This window comes from Lemur catta, chromosome 19 (genome assembly GCF_020740605.2).
Source record: "Lemur catta isolate mLemCat1 chromosome 19, mLemCat1.pri, whole genome shotgun sequence".
In the NCBI taxonomy this organism is placed as follows: domain Eukaryota; kingdom Metazoa; phylum Chordata; class Mammalia; order Primates; family Lemuridae; genus Lemur; species Lemur catta.
The window spans coordinates 5,713,172-5,726,615 of NC_059146.1; the positions used below are offsets into that span (position 1 = coordinate 5,713,172).

The 13,444-nt window shown below is 39.8% G+C and overlaps 1 protein-coding gene across 2 annotated transcripts in view; it reads left to right on the plus strand.

The window, feature by feature from the left end:
- KIT (KIT proto-oncogene, receptor tyrosine kinase) overlaps positions 1-13,444 on the plus strand; it is a 76,960-nt gene that overhangs the window by 36,181 nt on the left and 27,335 nt on the right. For both annotated transcript variants that reach the window (XM_045533041.1, XM_045533042.1), the window contains exons 4-7: positions 879-1,015; positions 4,846-5,014; positions 9,406-9,595; positions 11,117-11,232. In XM_045533041.1, coding sequence (XP_045388997.1) covers positions 879-1,015; positions 4,846-5,014; positions 9,406-9,595; positions 11,117-11,232 — 612 coding nt within the window. The remainder of the gene's footprint in view (positions 1-878; positions 1,016-4,845; positions 5,015-9,405; positions 9,596-11,116; positions 11,233-13,444) is intronic.

Genomic DNA, 13,444 nt, shown 5'->3' on the forward strand with positions numbered 1-13,444 from the left:
TTTCATAACTGCACCAAGTATTCCGTCCAAGGGAAACCCGTTGGGAGGCCTTAATTACACTGGTTGCGAGGATTAGCATACAGATTATTCGTTCTTTGATTTACATTTGACTTTAGCCAAAAGGCTGAGAAGCAGTCTTTGATTTACTATTGACATGTGAACTGACTTTCTCTTTAGCTGATTAATTTTAACGCATTCTCAAACTGTTCGAGATCTGAGAAGGAAAGTACTAGTTGATCTGAGATCTCGAACAGTTTGAGAATGGACCTTGTTATTACTGTGGCATTATGTAGGCTGTTTCGTTAGTTGGAAGATAATATAGGTTTTGTATCTCAGAGATCATCTAATTCAACACCAGTTGGTATTCAGCTATTGAGTACAGTTTCTATTAATGCTTTTGAAAAAGTATACTTACGGGAATTAAGGAGAGTTTGATTATTTAAAACTTGGGGTTTCCAGAAGCAAGGAAGGTAGTATTTTCGCAATGCATGGGCAAGATAAGATACCTGTTTGGTCAAAAGAGTGTAATAAGTTGTAGGTCACATCCTCCCCCACACCATTGAGGTGCTCTAGGTAAAGATTAAAACTGCTTCACTATGCTAAGGCTTCAACCTGTTTTGAGAAAGCATCTTCTAGAAGCATTATAATCTCATAGTAACCTTTCCTATCTTTACCATTCAATATTAATGAATTTATTTGAAGGATACATGACTTAATTGCTGGTTTCTTCAGATATACACGTAATACAGGTAGGTTAGTACCACACTTTGTATTTTATTTAAAAGATGACAAAGTAAGCTGGACTGAAAAATGGTAAGTTAAAATTTCCTGCTATAGTAGAACCCGTTGTCTGAGGGCCATGTTTCTTTTTACTCCAGCCTTCAAAGCTATACCAGTTGTGTCTGTGTCCAAAGCAAGATATCTTCTCAGAGAAGGGGAAGAATTCACAGTGACGTGCACAATAAAAGATGTGTCTAGTTCTGTGGACTCAATGTGGATAGGGGGAAACAGTCAGGTGAGTGAACTCTTTCCTTCATTCTTCTCTATATTGTTTTCTCTGTGTGGAAATTGTTTTTTTTTTTACAGAGTCTGTCCTGAGGATGACTCCACAGGTGTGTCGTCAGAGCTGGATTACCTGGGAGTGTGTAGACATGCATATTTTCCCCTTCCATACCTCCACATGTAGATCAGTACATTTACTATTAGTAACAAATAAGTGTCACTTTGTAAATTTATTTTGAGAAAATTGAAGAGAGGACTTCAGATTCACATTTATTATTTCATGAAATTTCTTTGAAAGACTTTAGTAGGGAAATTAAAAAAAAAAAAGAATGGTTAACTGGGTAAATGCCTTGATTTAAAGCTATTATTGATACTGTTTAGGCAAGATCATTTAAAATCTTGGAAAGAATCGCCAATTTTTTTTCTAACATTTTTAAAAAGAATAAATAGTCTCAGATATTAGCCAGAAAGCTCTTCCCTCTTCCACAAAATGGCCTATCCATTTGAGAGAGAGGAGGTTTCTTTTTGGTTGTATCTGATTTCCTACTTTGAAGCTGGTTACCAGAGATTAAGTTCCTAATGGTTTTCTATTTGTTTTAGTTGCTGCTAATAAAATGGTTATCACTAATCTGAAATATTTGGGCATTTTTAGGTTTTCATTCATTTAACAAATGCATACTGAATGCCAACTATATCTCAGATACCAAATTAAGCGTATCTTATTATAAAATTAAATAAATTTTAGCCAGTTATAGTTGAAGTCTTTTCTCTCTCTAAATATTCGCATTAATAGCAGGGTCTTTAAACTATCTTAGTTTCCCGAATATTCTGCTTTAAAATTCCCATTCATTGAGTTTTCGGTAATTTTTGTTTGAGTAATCTTGGCCATCTATTAATAGTTAATTAGCTATCACAGTGGTTTTCCTTCATTACACATGCATGCATTAAATTGAGAAAAAGAAATACTATGTTTTCCTTCTCTTCCTCTTCCTCCCCTCTTCCTTCTCCTCATCATGCCCTATTTTCAACATTGGCAATTTCATGCCTGTTTAAAAAATTATTTGCTAAACAAATAACCATGGTGTTGAGCGTAATGGAAGACACTGTGATGGGATTCGTGTAGACCTGTGATGGATGATAATCCTGCTAAACGAAGCCTGCCGTTGACTAGAATAGATTGTACCATGGACTTGCTCTTTCAAACCAATGGCTCAGAGAAACAAGTTTCAGTTTTCCTGTCATCTAATGTAATAAAAGCAATAGCTTATGTATGGATTTTTGGCTAACCTTACAGAATACAATCCCATATTAATTGGCTTTCTATAATCCTTGATTTCAGATGAGAGAACAATTTAGACTGTGTGTGCATTTGAGCCTCTGCCTAACTTGAAAATTAGCCTTTTTGAGATGAGAAATTAAATTGCCCTAGGCAGTTTTGTTCTGAACCATGTTTCCCAGGAGCCCTGCATGCCATTCCCAATTAATCCACTGATGCTGGTAGATAAGCCTTTAGTGTTGGGAGCCCTTTGGGGAATCCCAGTGTGCACCTCCAAGGGTTAAGGAAAACCAAATCACGTGCAAACAATATGTAATGTGTGACTTGCAGATGGGGCTCGTGGCTTTCTGCCAAGGTTCATCCATGAATCTTTTATTGATATCTTTTGGCTTAATTTGGAATACTGTTAGCAGCATTAAATTATTTTAAAAATCCATAATATTTGATTCTATTTGGAATAAGTTTAATTCACAATGAAATTTAGGGTGAAAATGATTATTTAGAGTGGTTGGAATTGTTTGTTTAAGCATAAGAGAGTCTTGGAGTTTATTCAACGCTGTTAATCTGGTTAGCTTTTCTAATGCTTCTAAACCCTAGTATTTTTACTTGCATTTAGTTATGATCTTTGGCAGTATCCTAAATTACAGTCTTGGAGTTTGGGTGTTGATACTGCATCACTTAGGACCAAGCTATTCCTGTTGGTACTGACAAGTTCAGTGTCCCTGTTTTGGTCCCTATTGTGAACTCTTGGGCTTGTGAAAGAACTGGAAGGAAGATTCCCTAAGTCTAGAATTTGGTATGTTGTCTGCCCGTTGCCACTCTGCCTTTGTAAAGGAGAAGCCTGTGAAACTACAGACTGGGAAAGGGCAGTGTGAAAATGTCACTTGACCTTACTTTTGCATCCTCTTGACAATTGATCTTATGCTGTGCAATGGCAGATTTCTGCCAATTGTTAGAAGAATCTCTTAGAATGAGGTATCAAAGAGAAGTAGGCGTAATCCCATTATAGAGAGCAATGCTGTGTAATAGAAATAAAACCTGAACTTCATATGTAATTTTCTAGTAAGCACATTACAAAAAATGAAAAGGTAAAGTTGATTTTAATAATATATTTTATTTGACCTAATATATCCAAAACATTATCATTTCATCATGTGATTAACATAAAAGTTATTCATGAGATGTTTTACATTATTTTTTTCATACTAAATCTTCAACATCGGAGACACATATTTATAGCACAACTCAATTTGGACTACTATGTTTCAAATGATCAGTAGCCAAACGTGGCTAATCCTTATCAGTGTTATACAGCCTGAATTTTTTTTTCATATTTCTTTTCTCTTTTCACCCATCCATACGTATGATCACATGGTTACAATTTTAATGTACACTCAATTTATGCTTTTTAAATAATATGAACACCTCTCTTTATAGTCTCCATAGTCATAATTCTTATTCTACCTATAGCTGGTATACAGTTAGGTCATTTCTGAGTTTTCAGCATAGGCAACATCTCAGAGCTTTTGCTTTCTATTGAGTAATTTCCTTGAGATAAATTTGCTGGAGTTGATCAGAGGTTATGAACATAACTGCCAAGCTGCTTTTCAGAAAGACTGTTCTGATTTACAATACTGTCAGATAGTCTAACTCTATTAGGTTCTTCATAGCCAGGCCAACGAATCACCTTTGATCTCATTCCATGTCAATAGCAGCTCCTGCTTATTTTCATTTTTTAGTTGTTTTTTTTTCCATTGTAATAGGAATGTGTGCACATTGCAGAAAATTTAGAAGATGCAAAAAGCTATATTCGACTCTTTTTAATCTTTTCAGAGAGCTTCTCTAGTTTGTATCATGGTTTTCCCATGACATTTTGTAGTAAATACAAGGAGTCTCTCCATGTCTTGTCTGCAGACAAATAATAAGAGTGGGATGGTGATGTCACAAGGGTAAATTCACAACTTTTTATCTTCAGCTCATACTTAAATAGTTTTGGGCTTGGTCTTAGATGTCTCATGTACCTTGGAATTCTCTTCAGTAGTTGCCAAAATTCTGCTGGCTAAGACCTGTAGGACGAATTTCCAAGTTAGTTGTAGACATTGTGATTCTGTTTTCATTCCTGCAAATAATAAAAATAGAACACTGTTGTTATTAACAATGTGGTTTTTTTAATCATTGGGATATAGAATAGAAAAAGGTAATATAACAGGACATGACATAAGCATGCTGACTCATCTAATAAAGTATCAGTATTCCATATTTCTTATATAGTAACTTAAAATTTAGCACTGCAGAGAATTTGGAATTAGACATACCATGGTTAAGAAATGAATTTTCATATTTTTCCCAGTCATTAATAATGACTGTCTTTCAGTATAATCCTGTAATATGAAGTGTTCCAATGACAGGCTTGTCATGATGCTTTATTATTCTTACCTAAGTAGTGTATAATGAAAGCTAATATGGAGAAGTTAATTGCTGCTATTTTTAATTTATCTAGGAAAGATCCTGAATATAAATTACATGGTAATCTTTGACTTTTTTTCTTCGTCTTCTGAAACCAGCAGACTAAAGCACAGCTAAAACAGAATAGCTGGCATCATGGTGACTTCAATTATGAACGTCAGGAAACGCTGACTATCAGCTCAGCAAGAGTTAATGATTCTGGAGTGTTCATGTGTTATGCCAGTAATACTTTTGGATCAGCGAATGTCACAACAACCTTGGAAGTCGTAGGTAAATATCTCTCTGGGAATGTATAAATTACTGGCAGGAGTGAAAGAAGAAATTACTAGATGGTTTCCTTTTTATGTAAATGGAATGTTGAACAGCTTCTTAGAATTTCGTTATCACTGAATGAATGAATGAATAAAAATTACCGTTGTAGCCTTTTGAAACGAGAGCACTTTAAAAGCAGATTCTACCAGTTTAATAGAGGAAAGTGGGAAGCTCTTCCTGAAGTTTTTCAAACCCGTTTTCCTCTGTGCTACCCACCCCACCAAACAAGCAAAAGAGAAGTGGAACTTTTTCAAAAATTCTAAGCCTTGCTGAATGACTTGAGTTTGGAAATGGTTGTAGACTCTATCGGGGAGCACAAATGTGTTAGAGCCTCAGGTGTTTCTCTAAATCTTTTGGTGGGGCCTTCTTCCCTTTTGTTTATGGTTTTGCCATTCACTGGCTCTAGTTCATTTGTAGTAAGGGCTGAATTGGGCCTTGCCTCCCCTAGTACCCTTGACTTCCTCGCCTCACCCTATTCTGCAGCCTTAAAGATTGTAGCATAAACCTTCAGGAAAAAGTTTCACTGGGACATGGGTCATTGATTCCACAGAGCATACTAAGTTAGTCCCCTCACCCTGTCATATCTGCTATGCACAACTGGTTTAGGCTTGTCTTCCAAATCTCAGTAAATGCTTACGTTCCAAGCATCTCCTTAGAAGAGAGCAGAGCATAGTTTCTTCATGCTTTTGATTTATTGAGAACAATAATAATTAATTTTAAATTACTTCATTTGCAGATTTTTTTGTCTTTTGAGTATTGTTTGAATTGAATCTATTTTCCTGTCTTTGTATTGCAGCCATATTCCTCGTGCTTGACTTTGATTAAGTACTTCTAGGGTGGTGAAATTCTTCATCATGAACAATAAGAAAATGATGCAATATTTGTTTTCGTGTCTCTCCTTTTCCCTCTCCCCAAATTTCTTCAATAATTCATGTAGCAGTGTTCAAGCTCTGTGATTTATCCCACAATAATCTCATAAAAATTTTGGTGTCTCTGCCCATGTTCTAATGGAAAGTATCTCACCAGCCTGAACACAGAAAAGACACTTTGCTTGCAATTATAGAGTCAGCACACAGAAAGTGTACTACTTTGTCCCTAAACGTGATTGTGAACCATTTACTAATTTGAATAGAAGGCTATGCTTTTAAAATATTAAACTCCATAAGCACTAATTTGCTAAGTTGATTAGGGAGCATGTTGATATATCAGCTTCAGCTTTAGCTCCAGAAAGCAATTAGTAAGGATGTTTTGAGCATATTGTTGTATGTAATCAGATTTTTAAAATCCATTCATCAATTTCTAAGAATTGTAACTGTATGACTGGAAAGACTTGTGGCTGTGAAACCTGAGTCTGCCTTTGTATGGTCTGGGGAGTGGGTTGAGGTGGGACAGGAACAGGAAGAGACAACGAGCAAAGGAATCTTCAGTGGCTGGGAGTAGGATTTGGATACATGGCGTGGCGAAGAGAGCGAGGCTTTGGGACCACCCCAACCTGGTTGGTTCTTTTAAAATAATTTTTTTATTGTGTACATTTAAGGTATACAACATGGTGTTACCAGATACATATAGATAGCAAGATTACTATTGTGAAGCTAATTAACATCTCCATCATCTGACATAGTTACCCAGTTTTTGTTTGCTTTTGTGGCAAAAGCAGCTAAAATCTGACCTGGTTTTGAGCCGGGGGCTCTGCCACTTAGCTTTCTGATGCGTCCTGCTTTACCTCTGACTGCATTTTCTCTTCCGAGGAACACAGCCTCTAACTCCCAGGGCTGTGGAAAGGAGAAAAGGCAACAGATGTTGTAGAAGTGTCAGGCGTAGAGGTTGCACTTGATTAAATGTTACAGCAGCACCAGTTTCTTAATGGAGAGTTGCTTGAAAAAAACATTAAACTTTATGTCATAACAACCTGAGTTCTTTGATTCTTTATGTTACAACAATCTAAGTGGAGTTCTAATAATTTTTTTTTTTTTTTTTTGAGACGGTTTCTTGCTCCGTCACCCAGGCTGGAGTGTCATGGTGGGATCATAGCTCGTAACTCCTGGGCTTAAGTGATCCTCCCACCTCCGCCTCCTGAGTAGCTGGGACTACAGGCGCATGTCACCATGTCTGGCTAATTTTTTAAAAATCTTTTAGAGATAAGGTCTCCCTATGTTGCCCAGGCTGGTCTCAAACTCCTGGGCTCAAGCGATCCTTCTACCTCTGCCTCCCAAATAGCTGGGATTGTAGGTGTGTGCCCCTATGCCTGGCCATCTTCTAGTAATTCATACACTTCGTGAATTGGAAGCTCTGCTCCACTATAGGACGTATTATAACATTGTGCAAACTAGACTGTAGGAAACTCAGCAGCACTTAAGTATTTTGTATATGGTTATTGTGAGAAATAATTTCATTGCAGATATTATGTGAACTATTTGAATATTTTGTATTGTGTGCTGACTTTAAGACCTTGAGAATCTGAAAATTCAAGGTAGCATTCAGATAAAATATTTATTCCCTCCAAATTAATCTAAATTTCCTTAAAGGATGCTAAGAGGGTATATCCTCTATGATTCAGCTATCAAAACAGGGTGGTGGTTTCCATCTCTTTCTAATTTTCATTTGGATGATTTTTTTCATTCTCACCTGAAAAATCCTTTCTTTATCGCCACCATGGACAAAGCATATTTGGACTGTGTTTTCAATTCTGAATCTGTAGGAAATTAAAGAGCAGTAAAAACTATAATGCCAACCTTCAATGTACTTAACCAGATAGCACCAAAGTTAATGAATGATAATTTTCAATTTTATAATTAATTTAAAAATTTTAAAAATGTAGAAAAATAAAGTTAAAATTCTCCTGCATTCCTACTAACTTGATATAATCATTTTTAAGATTTTGGTATATTGATTATATTTTTTTATTTAAAGAGTTTTAACTATAGATACAATTTTGTTCATATTCTCACTCTCTTTCACGTGAAGTACATAGACAGAGACTCGAGGGTATACTATAGCAAGAAGAGGCCAGACTTGGCTTCTCCCAGACCTGTGATCAAATCTAGGCTCTGCTAGATAGCTTTTAAGGCCTTGATTTTTTTTCATCTAAAAATTAGAGGTTATAAGCTCTGTCTCTCAGTATTATTGTAAGATTAAATGTTTATCATAATTATTAAGTAAAATGTGTGCTAAAGTGCTTAGGGCAGTTCTTGGCTCATAGTAAACATTCCATAAATGGTGCTTATAAAAATAAGATTGGCGATTATTTTATTGCTCTTTTTTAAAGCACTTTTTAATTTTATTATATAAGCATTTCTAAGGGCTGCATTATTTATTTACCAGCTCTCTTATTTTGTCATTTTCATAATTGTTATAACTAGTATAAAAAGCACTTTTTTTCTGACATGTAGCTATCTGTCCCATTTTTAAGAAGATTTCTCATATGGAAATTACAGGATTAAATTGAAGAGTAGATCATTTTTTAAAAATCTATATTGCTAAGTGCTTCCTAAAAGAGTTGTGCCAGTTGAGAGTGTATAATTCAGTGTGCTACTTTTTATCACACTTGCAAAATTACTGAGTTTATTTAAAATTAGTTTTGCTATTTTTAAAAAGTGTAAAGTGATGTCTTATTTTAATTACTAGTTTAGCTGAACATTTTTCCTTCTATATGTTACTGTCCTCTTTTCCTGTTACCTTAATTAATTTTACTATATAGACATTTGACAATGTTTACATATTCAAATTTGTCTGTTACAATTTTTTTTCTTCTCTTGCTTCCATAAAGCCCAAAAGATGACCTCTTCTGTAGAAGTTTGACAGGAGTCCATTCTGTTGTTTAGTTAAAAATACAATTTGATTGTTAAAATGCTGTCTCTGATTTATCTGTGATATGCAATATGATTAGAAGACCTAAGTTTATTTTTCCTCAAGTACTAAAGGACATTCTTTTAACATTTTTATTAAGCATTAGAGTGCTCTTTTCCTTGCAGATTTATGGCCCCTTAACACATACACAATTATAATGGGTCTGGGTGTGGGCTAACTGTTTAGTCCAAATACTTTTTAACCTAATAAACATCAGGACTGGTGGATTTAGAAGGCTTTAGGGTGACAGGTCTTTAAGAGAATTGCTTCTGAGACAGAGATGGGAGAATCAGTATTTCAAATGTGGATCCTTGCTCACTGTATGACAGTGATTCTATTAAAAGAGCAAAATACAACGTAAAATGGCTAGTTAAAATTCTCTTACTTGTTACTGCCAGTTCATACCAGAAATCAGTCAATTATCTTTGTCATTCCAACATGAGGTGGTGTGTTTTGTTGGGTAGTTGTGGATGACGGTTTCTGTCTTACTCTGTTCTAATTAGATAAAGGATTCATTCATCTCTTCCCCATGATGAACACTACGATATTTGTAAACGATGGAGAAAATGTCGACTTGGTTGTTGAATACGAGGCATACCCCAAACCTGAGCACCAGCAGTGGATATATATGAACAGAAGCTTCACTGATAAATGGGAAGATTACCCCAAGTCTCAGAATGAAAGTAACATCAGGTAAGAAGAGGACCCTTGCTGGGGACTACTTTTGTTCCCTGCTTTTCCGCTGCACTCACCAGATCTGATTTCTCTGGCCCATAAATGCATGAGAAGACACCTGGTGAAGAAAGGAAGCCCAGGGCTGCCTCTTCCATCCTCGTCTGAGTATTCCATCGTGCTGTGTGTTTAGAGCATGCACACAGGTGCACACACGACCTCGGCCTCAGTTTTCTTGTTTGTAAAAAGGAGGGAGGAGCTGAAGATGCTCGTAGGTTGGGGAGGTGGGGGGCCATACCCCTGAGGAGAGGAAGAGGAGGAGGAAGAGGGGCACGTTTCTGAGGCAGGATGGTGAGTTCAGTCTGGGGTTTGTGGGCTTTGAGGTTGACAGTGGGCTCTCAAGTGGAGATGTCCAGGTAGGAGGTATCTGAGGTCAAGTCCTCTAGAAGCAGAGCCTGAGACAGGGATTTGGAGGCCAGAGATTTATGAGGAGAGAGACCTGCCCAGGGGGTGAGGAAGCAGGGTGGGAAGGCAAGGAGACACAGCAAGGATGGGGTCGGGTGGTGCTGAGCCTCAGGGTGGTCCTCAGGAGCTCTGAGCTGGGCTGTGCCCTGTCCCTGTCGGTGGCCAGCCACTCATGGGCGGTGGACCTGGCCGGGCAGTTGACTCCCAAGTGGGTCTGAGCCCCCAGGGGACAATCTTTGGGCGAAGGTTGCAGGGAGAGTCGTTACTAGCTGGCAGTGGGCTTGGGGGGCAGGAGAGTTGCTCTATATGGCAGGCGTAGGACAGAGGAGTCTGCGCTGGAGGTGAGGATTTGAGAGCCGTGAGCCAGCAGCCAGTAGTCAGCGTGGGAGTGAGGGAGGGTGGGCTGCGGGGAGCTCCGCGGTGTGAGGAGTCTGCACAAGGCCCCTGCGTGTGCTGCGCTGCGTGTGCAGCTCGTGCGAAACGCATGTGCATGGCGTGGGTCGTGGGCTCCCCAGGCGACATGTCCCCACTGGAGCCCATGCCTGTAACGCTCCTGAGGGCTGCAGAGTGCTCGGTCTACACAGCCGAATCCACGGGCCCTACAGTAAAACAGAAGCTTGAGCAGCATATGCTGCAACGGACCCTGGGAAGAAGTCTCGGGGTCCTAACCGGGAGTTTGTGGTGTGGCCAGAAGGAAGGTGAGGGCAGCAGTGTAGACCGTGCTCAGAGTGCCTGGCAGTGTCTGCGTGAAGGCGGGGCACAGGTGGGTGCGGGCAGGTGAGCTGAGGGCAGTGGCGAGAGGGAAGTCGAAGCTGGCACCGTGGGCAGGAGCGGCCGTGGTCTCCACGGGGTTTTGCCTTTCGCCACTTTGCATGCTCACACGACAGGCACGTGTCCCAGTGGGATATGAATGTGGGTGTGTGTTTGTATTTGTTATTGCAGATTTTGTTAACACTGAATTAAATGGGTCATATTTTTGCCCATACACGGCATGTTTTTCTAGGTAGAAACTGCAACAGACATGCCCTCCAAGGCAGGCCATCCGCAGGTGATTGATTTGTTGTCCTTGCTTCGTAGATACGTCAGTGAACTTCACTTAACCAGATTAAAAGGGACCGAAGGAGGCACTTACACATTTCTGGCGTCCAATTCTGACGTCAATGCTTCCGTAGCATTCAATGTTTACGTGAACAGTAAGTAACACGAAGGGCTGCTTATCTTTTTATGTTTTATTATTTTCAGTCGAGGCGCGTGTTTGTAACAGCTGCAGGACTGAACTCCGTTGTGTACTATGTAAATAACGTTTCATGATAATTTTGACCTTAACAAAGACCTCGTGGTTTGGTGGTTACAAGAGTATGTAAGAAAACCGATTCCTTGTCCTACATTTCGCTGACCACATGACCTTGCAGAAGTCGCTCGAATTCTGGGTGCTGCCTCTGAAGCAAACAGAGGAGCCATAGAAGTTGAAAATAGCAGCTGTTTGAGGGAAAATGCATTATTATTGATTGTTGAAATGGGGAGCTAGAGGGGGAATAGGAGCCAGGTTACGGTGTTAGGTGGGAAAGAGATGCTGTCAAGCTTTGACATGATTTCTTTGTTATAGGGCTTTTTTTTCCCAGGTTGTGATATTATTTGTCTTTAGATTGTTCTTCCACTAAATGATTGCGGTATCGATCCAGCTGAGCGGGTCACGACCGAGTCCCGTGTGGGTACTGTGGGAGAAGGTAGCAGGTCATTGAGGATGGAGATGGCTGTGGTCTTGGGCACCTGAGTCCTGCGTGGCCGTGGTTCCCACCCCCCCCACCCCCACCACTTCTTAGAGAAATATCTGTGCTGAGGTTGAGGCCGAGGGAACCCGATTACTGGCTGGAGTCTTTGGCCAAGTGCAAGGCATCCTCCTGACTCTGCTCTGGGTCCCATCTGCATTTCCCTGGAAGGGCGGGCAGGCGCCACATACCTGCCAGACAGAGTAAGGGAGGCCTCCAAAGACTCGGAATTCCCGGGGAGTGGCTCAACAGGTGACCACTGGAATTGGCCATCCTGGCTGTGGGGGGATGAGGAGACAGCCTGGAACATTTCCTAGAGGACAACTTAGGAACCATGCCGAGCGCTTTATGTGTGTTGGCTACAAGGGGGTGTTGGGGCCAATTCCTTGCTCCGAAGGCTCCTACCTGCTGTAGGAGGTGATTTCACACAATTACCTCCTTTCGTGCTGTGGCTCTGCAAGGATGGCGGGGTGGGTGGAGTGATCCATTTATACATGAAGAAAAGAATCAGCTCATGAGAGACACCGGGACAGATTTTTTAATTGCTAATCTGGAGTTGTTTGACTCTATCAGCATTTCAAAAATTGTGTTTTCTGAATAAGATGTTAATAGGAGTTTAGATAAAGAGGGTCAGATTCGTGTAATTAAACACATTTCTTTATTACTGGCCTTCCCAGAATCTTTAATATGCTGATGTGTATCACGCCTCCCCAGGAGGGACTATGGGATGCAACATATATCCCAGACTTGTTTGACCACGGGACTCTGCCCTTCCAAGGGAATCGTGTTAATTATTATCTCAGTTCCAGGGAACAGTTTTGATTATGTGGTATCTCATTGGCCCTCATTAATTTCAATGTTAATCAGAGGAGCTTAGTGTATTACACACAGGCAAAATTATCTGCATCTGAAAAATCTTAATATTCAACTGATTTCAGAGATGACTGCAGGTAAATCAGTATCCTTGCAAGCATCATACACATATTGTTCACGCAGAACTTTATTGTGCGGTGTTTCTCCACCTGGCTATGGTGAAAGATTTCTTTCCCCTAAGATTCCCACTTCATTGTGGATCAATACGTCTTGTAAAAATACAGTAAAAACCCATTAGTAGAAAAGTGAAATGAAAAAGAGTAGACATATCCAAAATACAAGATTGGGATTTTTTGTTTTTTAGATTTCGCAGATATAAAAGTTACTCTGTCAAATTGCTCGTTCTGAATGCTTCTCTCGGTTTCTGTCCTTCTCTCTTGTGTGACGGGTGACAGCAGATCACGGGCGTGGCCTGCACTGCAGACCTCACTGTGAGCAGCTCAGCATTTGGGAGCTTTATCGAGTCAGGTGCCCTGTGCCAGCGCTCTTCCCCTGGCGTCCAGGCCAGCGCGGCATTTGGACATGTCTCTTTCGTGCTTCCGTTTGCCAGTGTGTGGTCTACCGGTTGGTCACGAGACATTGACCTCAGAAAGACGTTTCCGGCTTTTCTCTGGGGGACAGAATAACTACCATTTTACTCACCAGGCTAATTTGCCATCCGACAGGATCAGTTTTAATCACTTCTGCTGGTGAACTCATGCCTGTTTGAAACTAGATGGGGTATGCCGTGAATCTTCCAGAATGATCTCTTCTCGGATTCCCT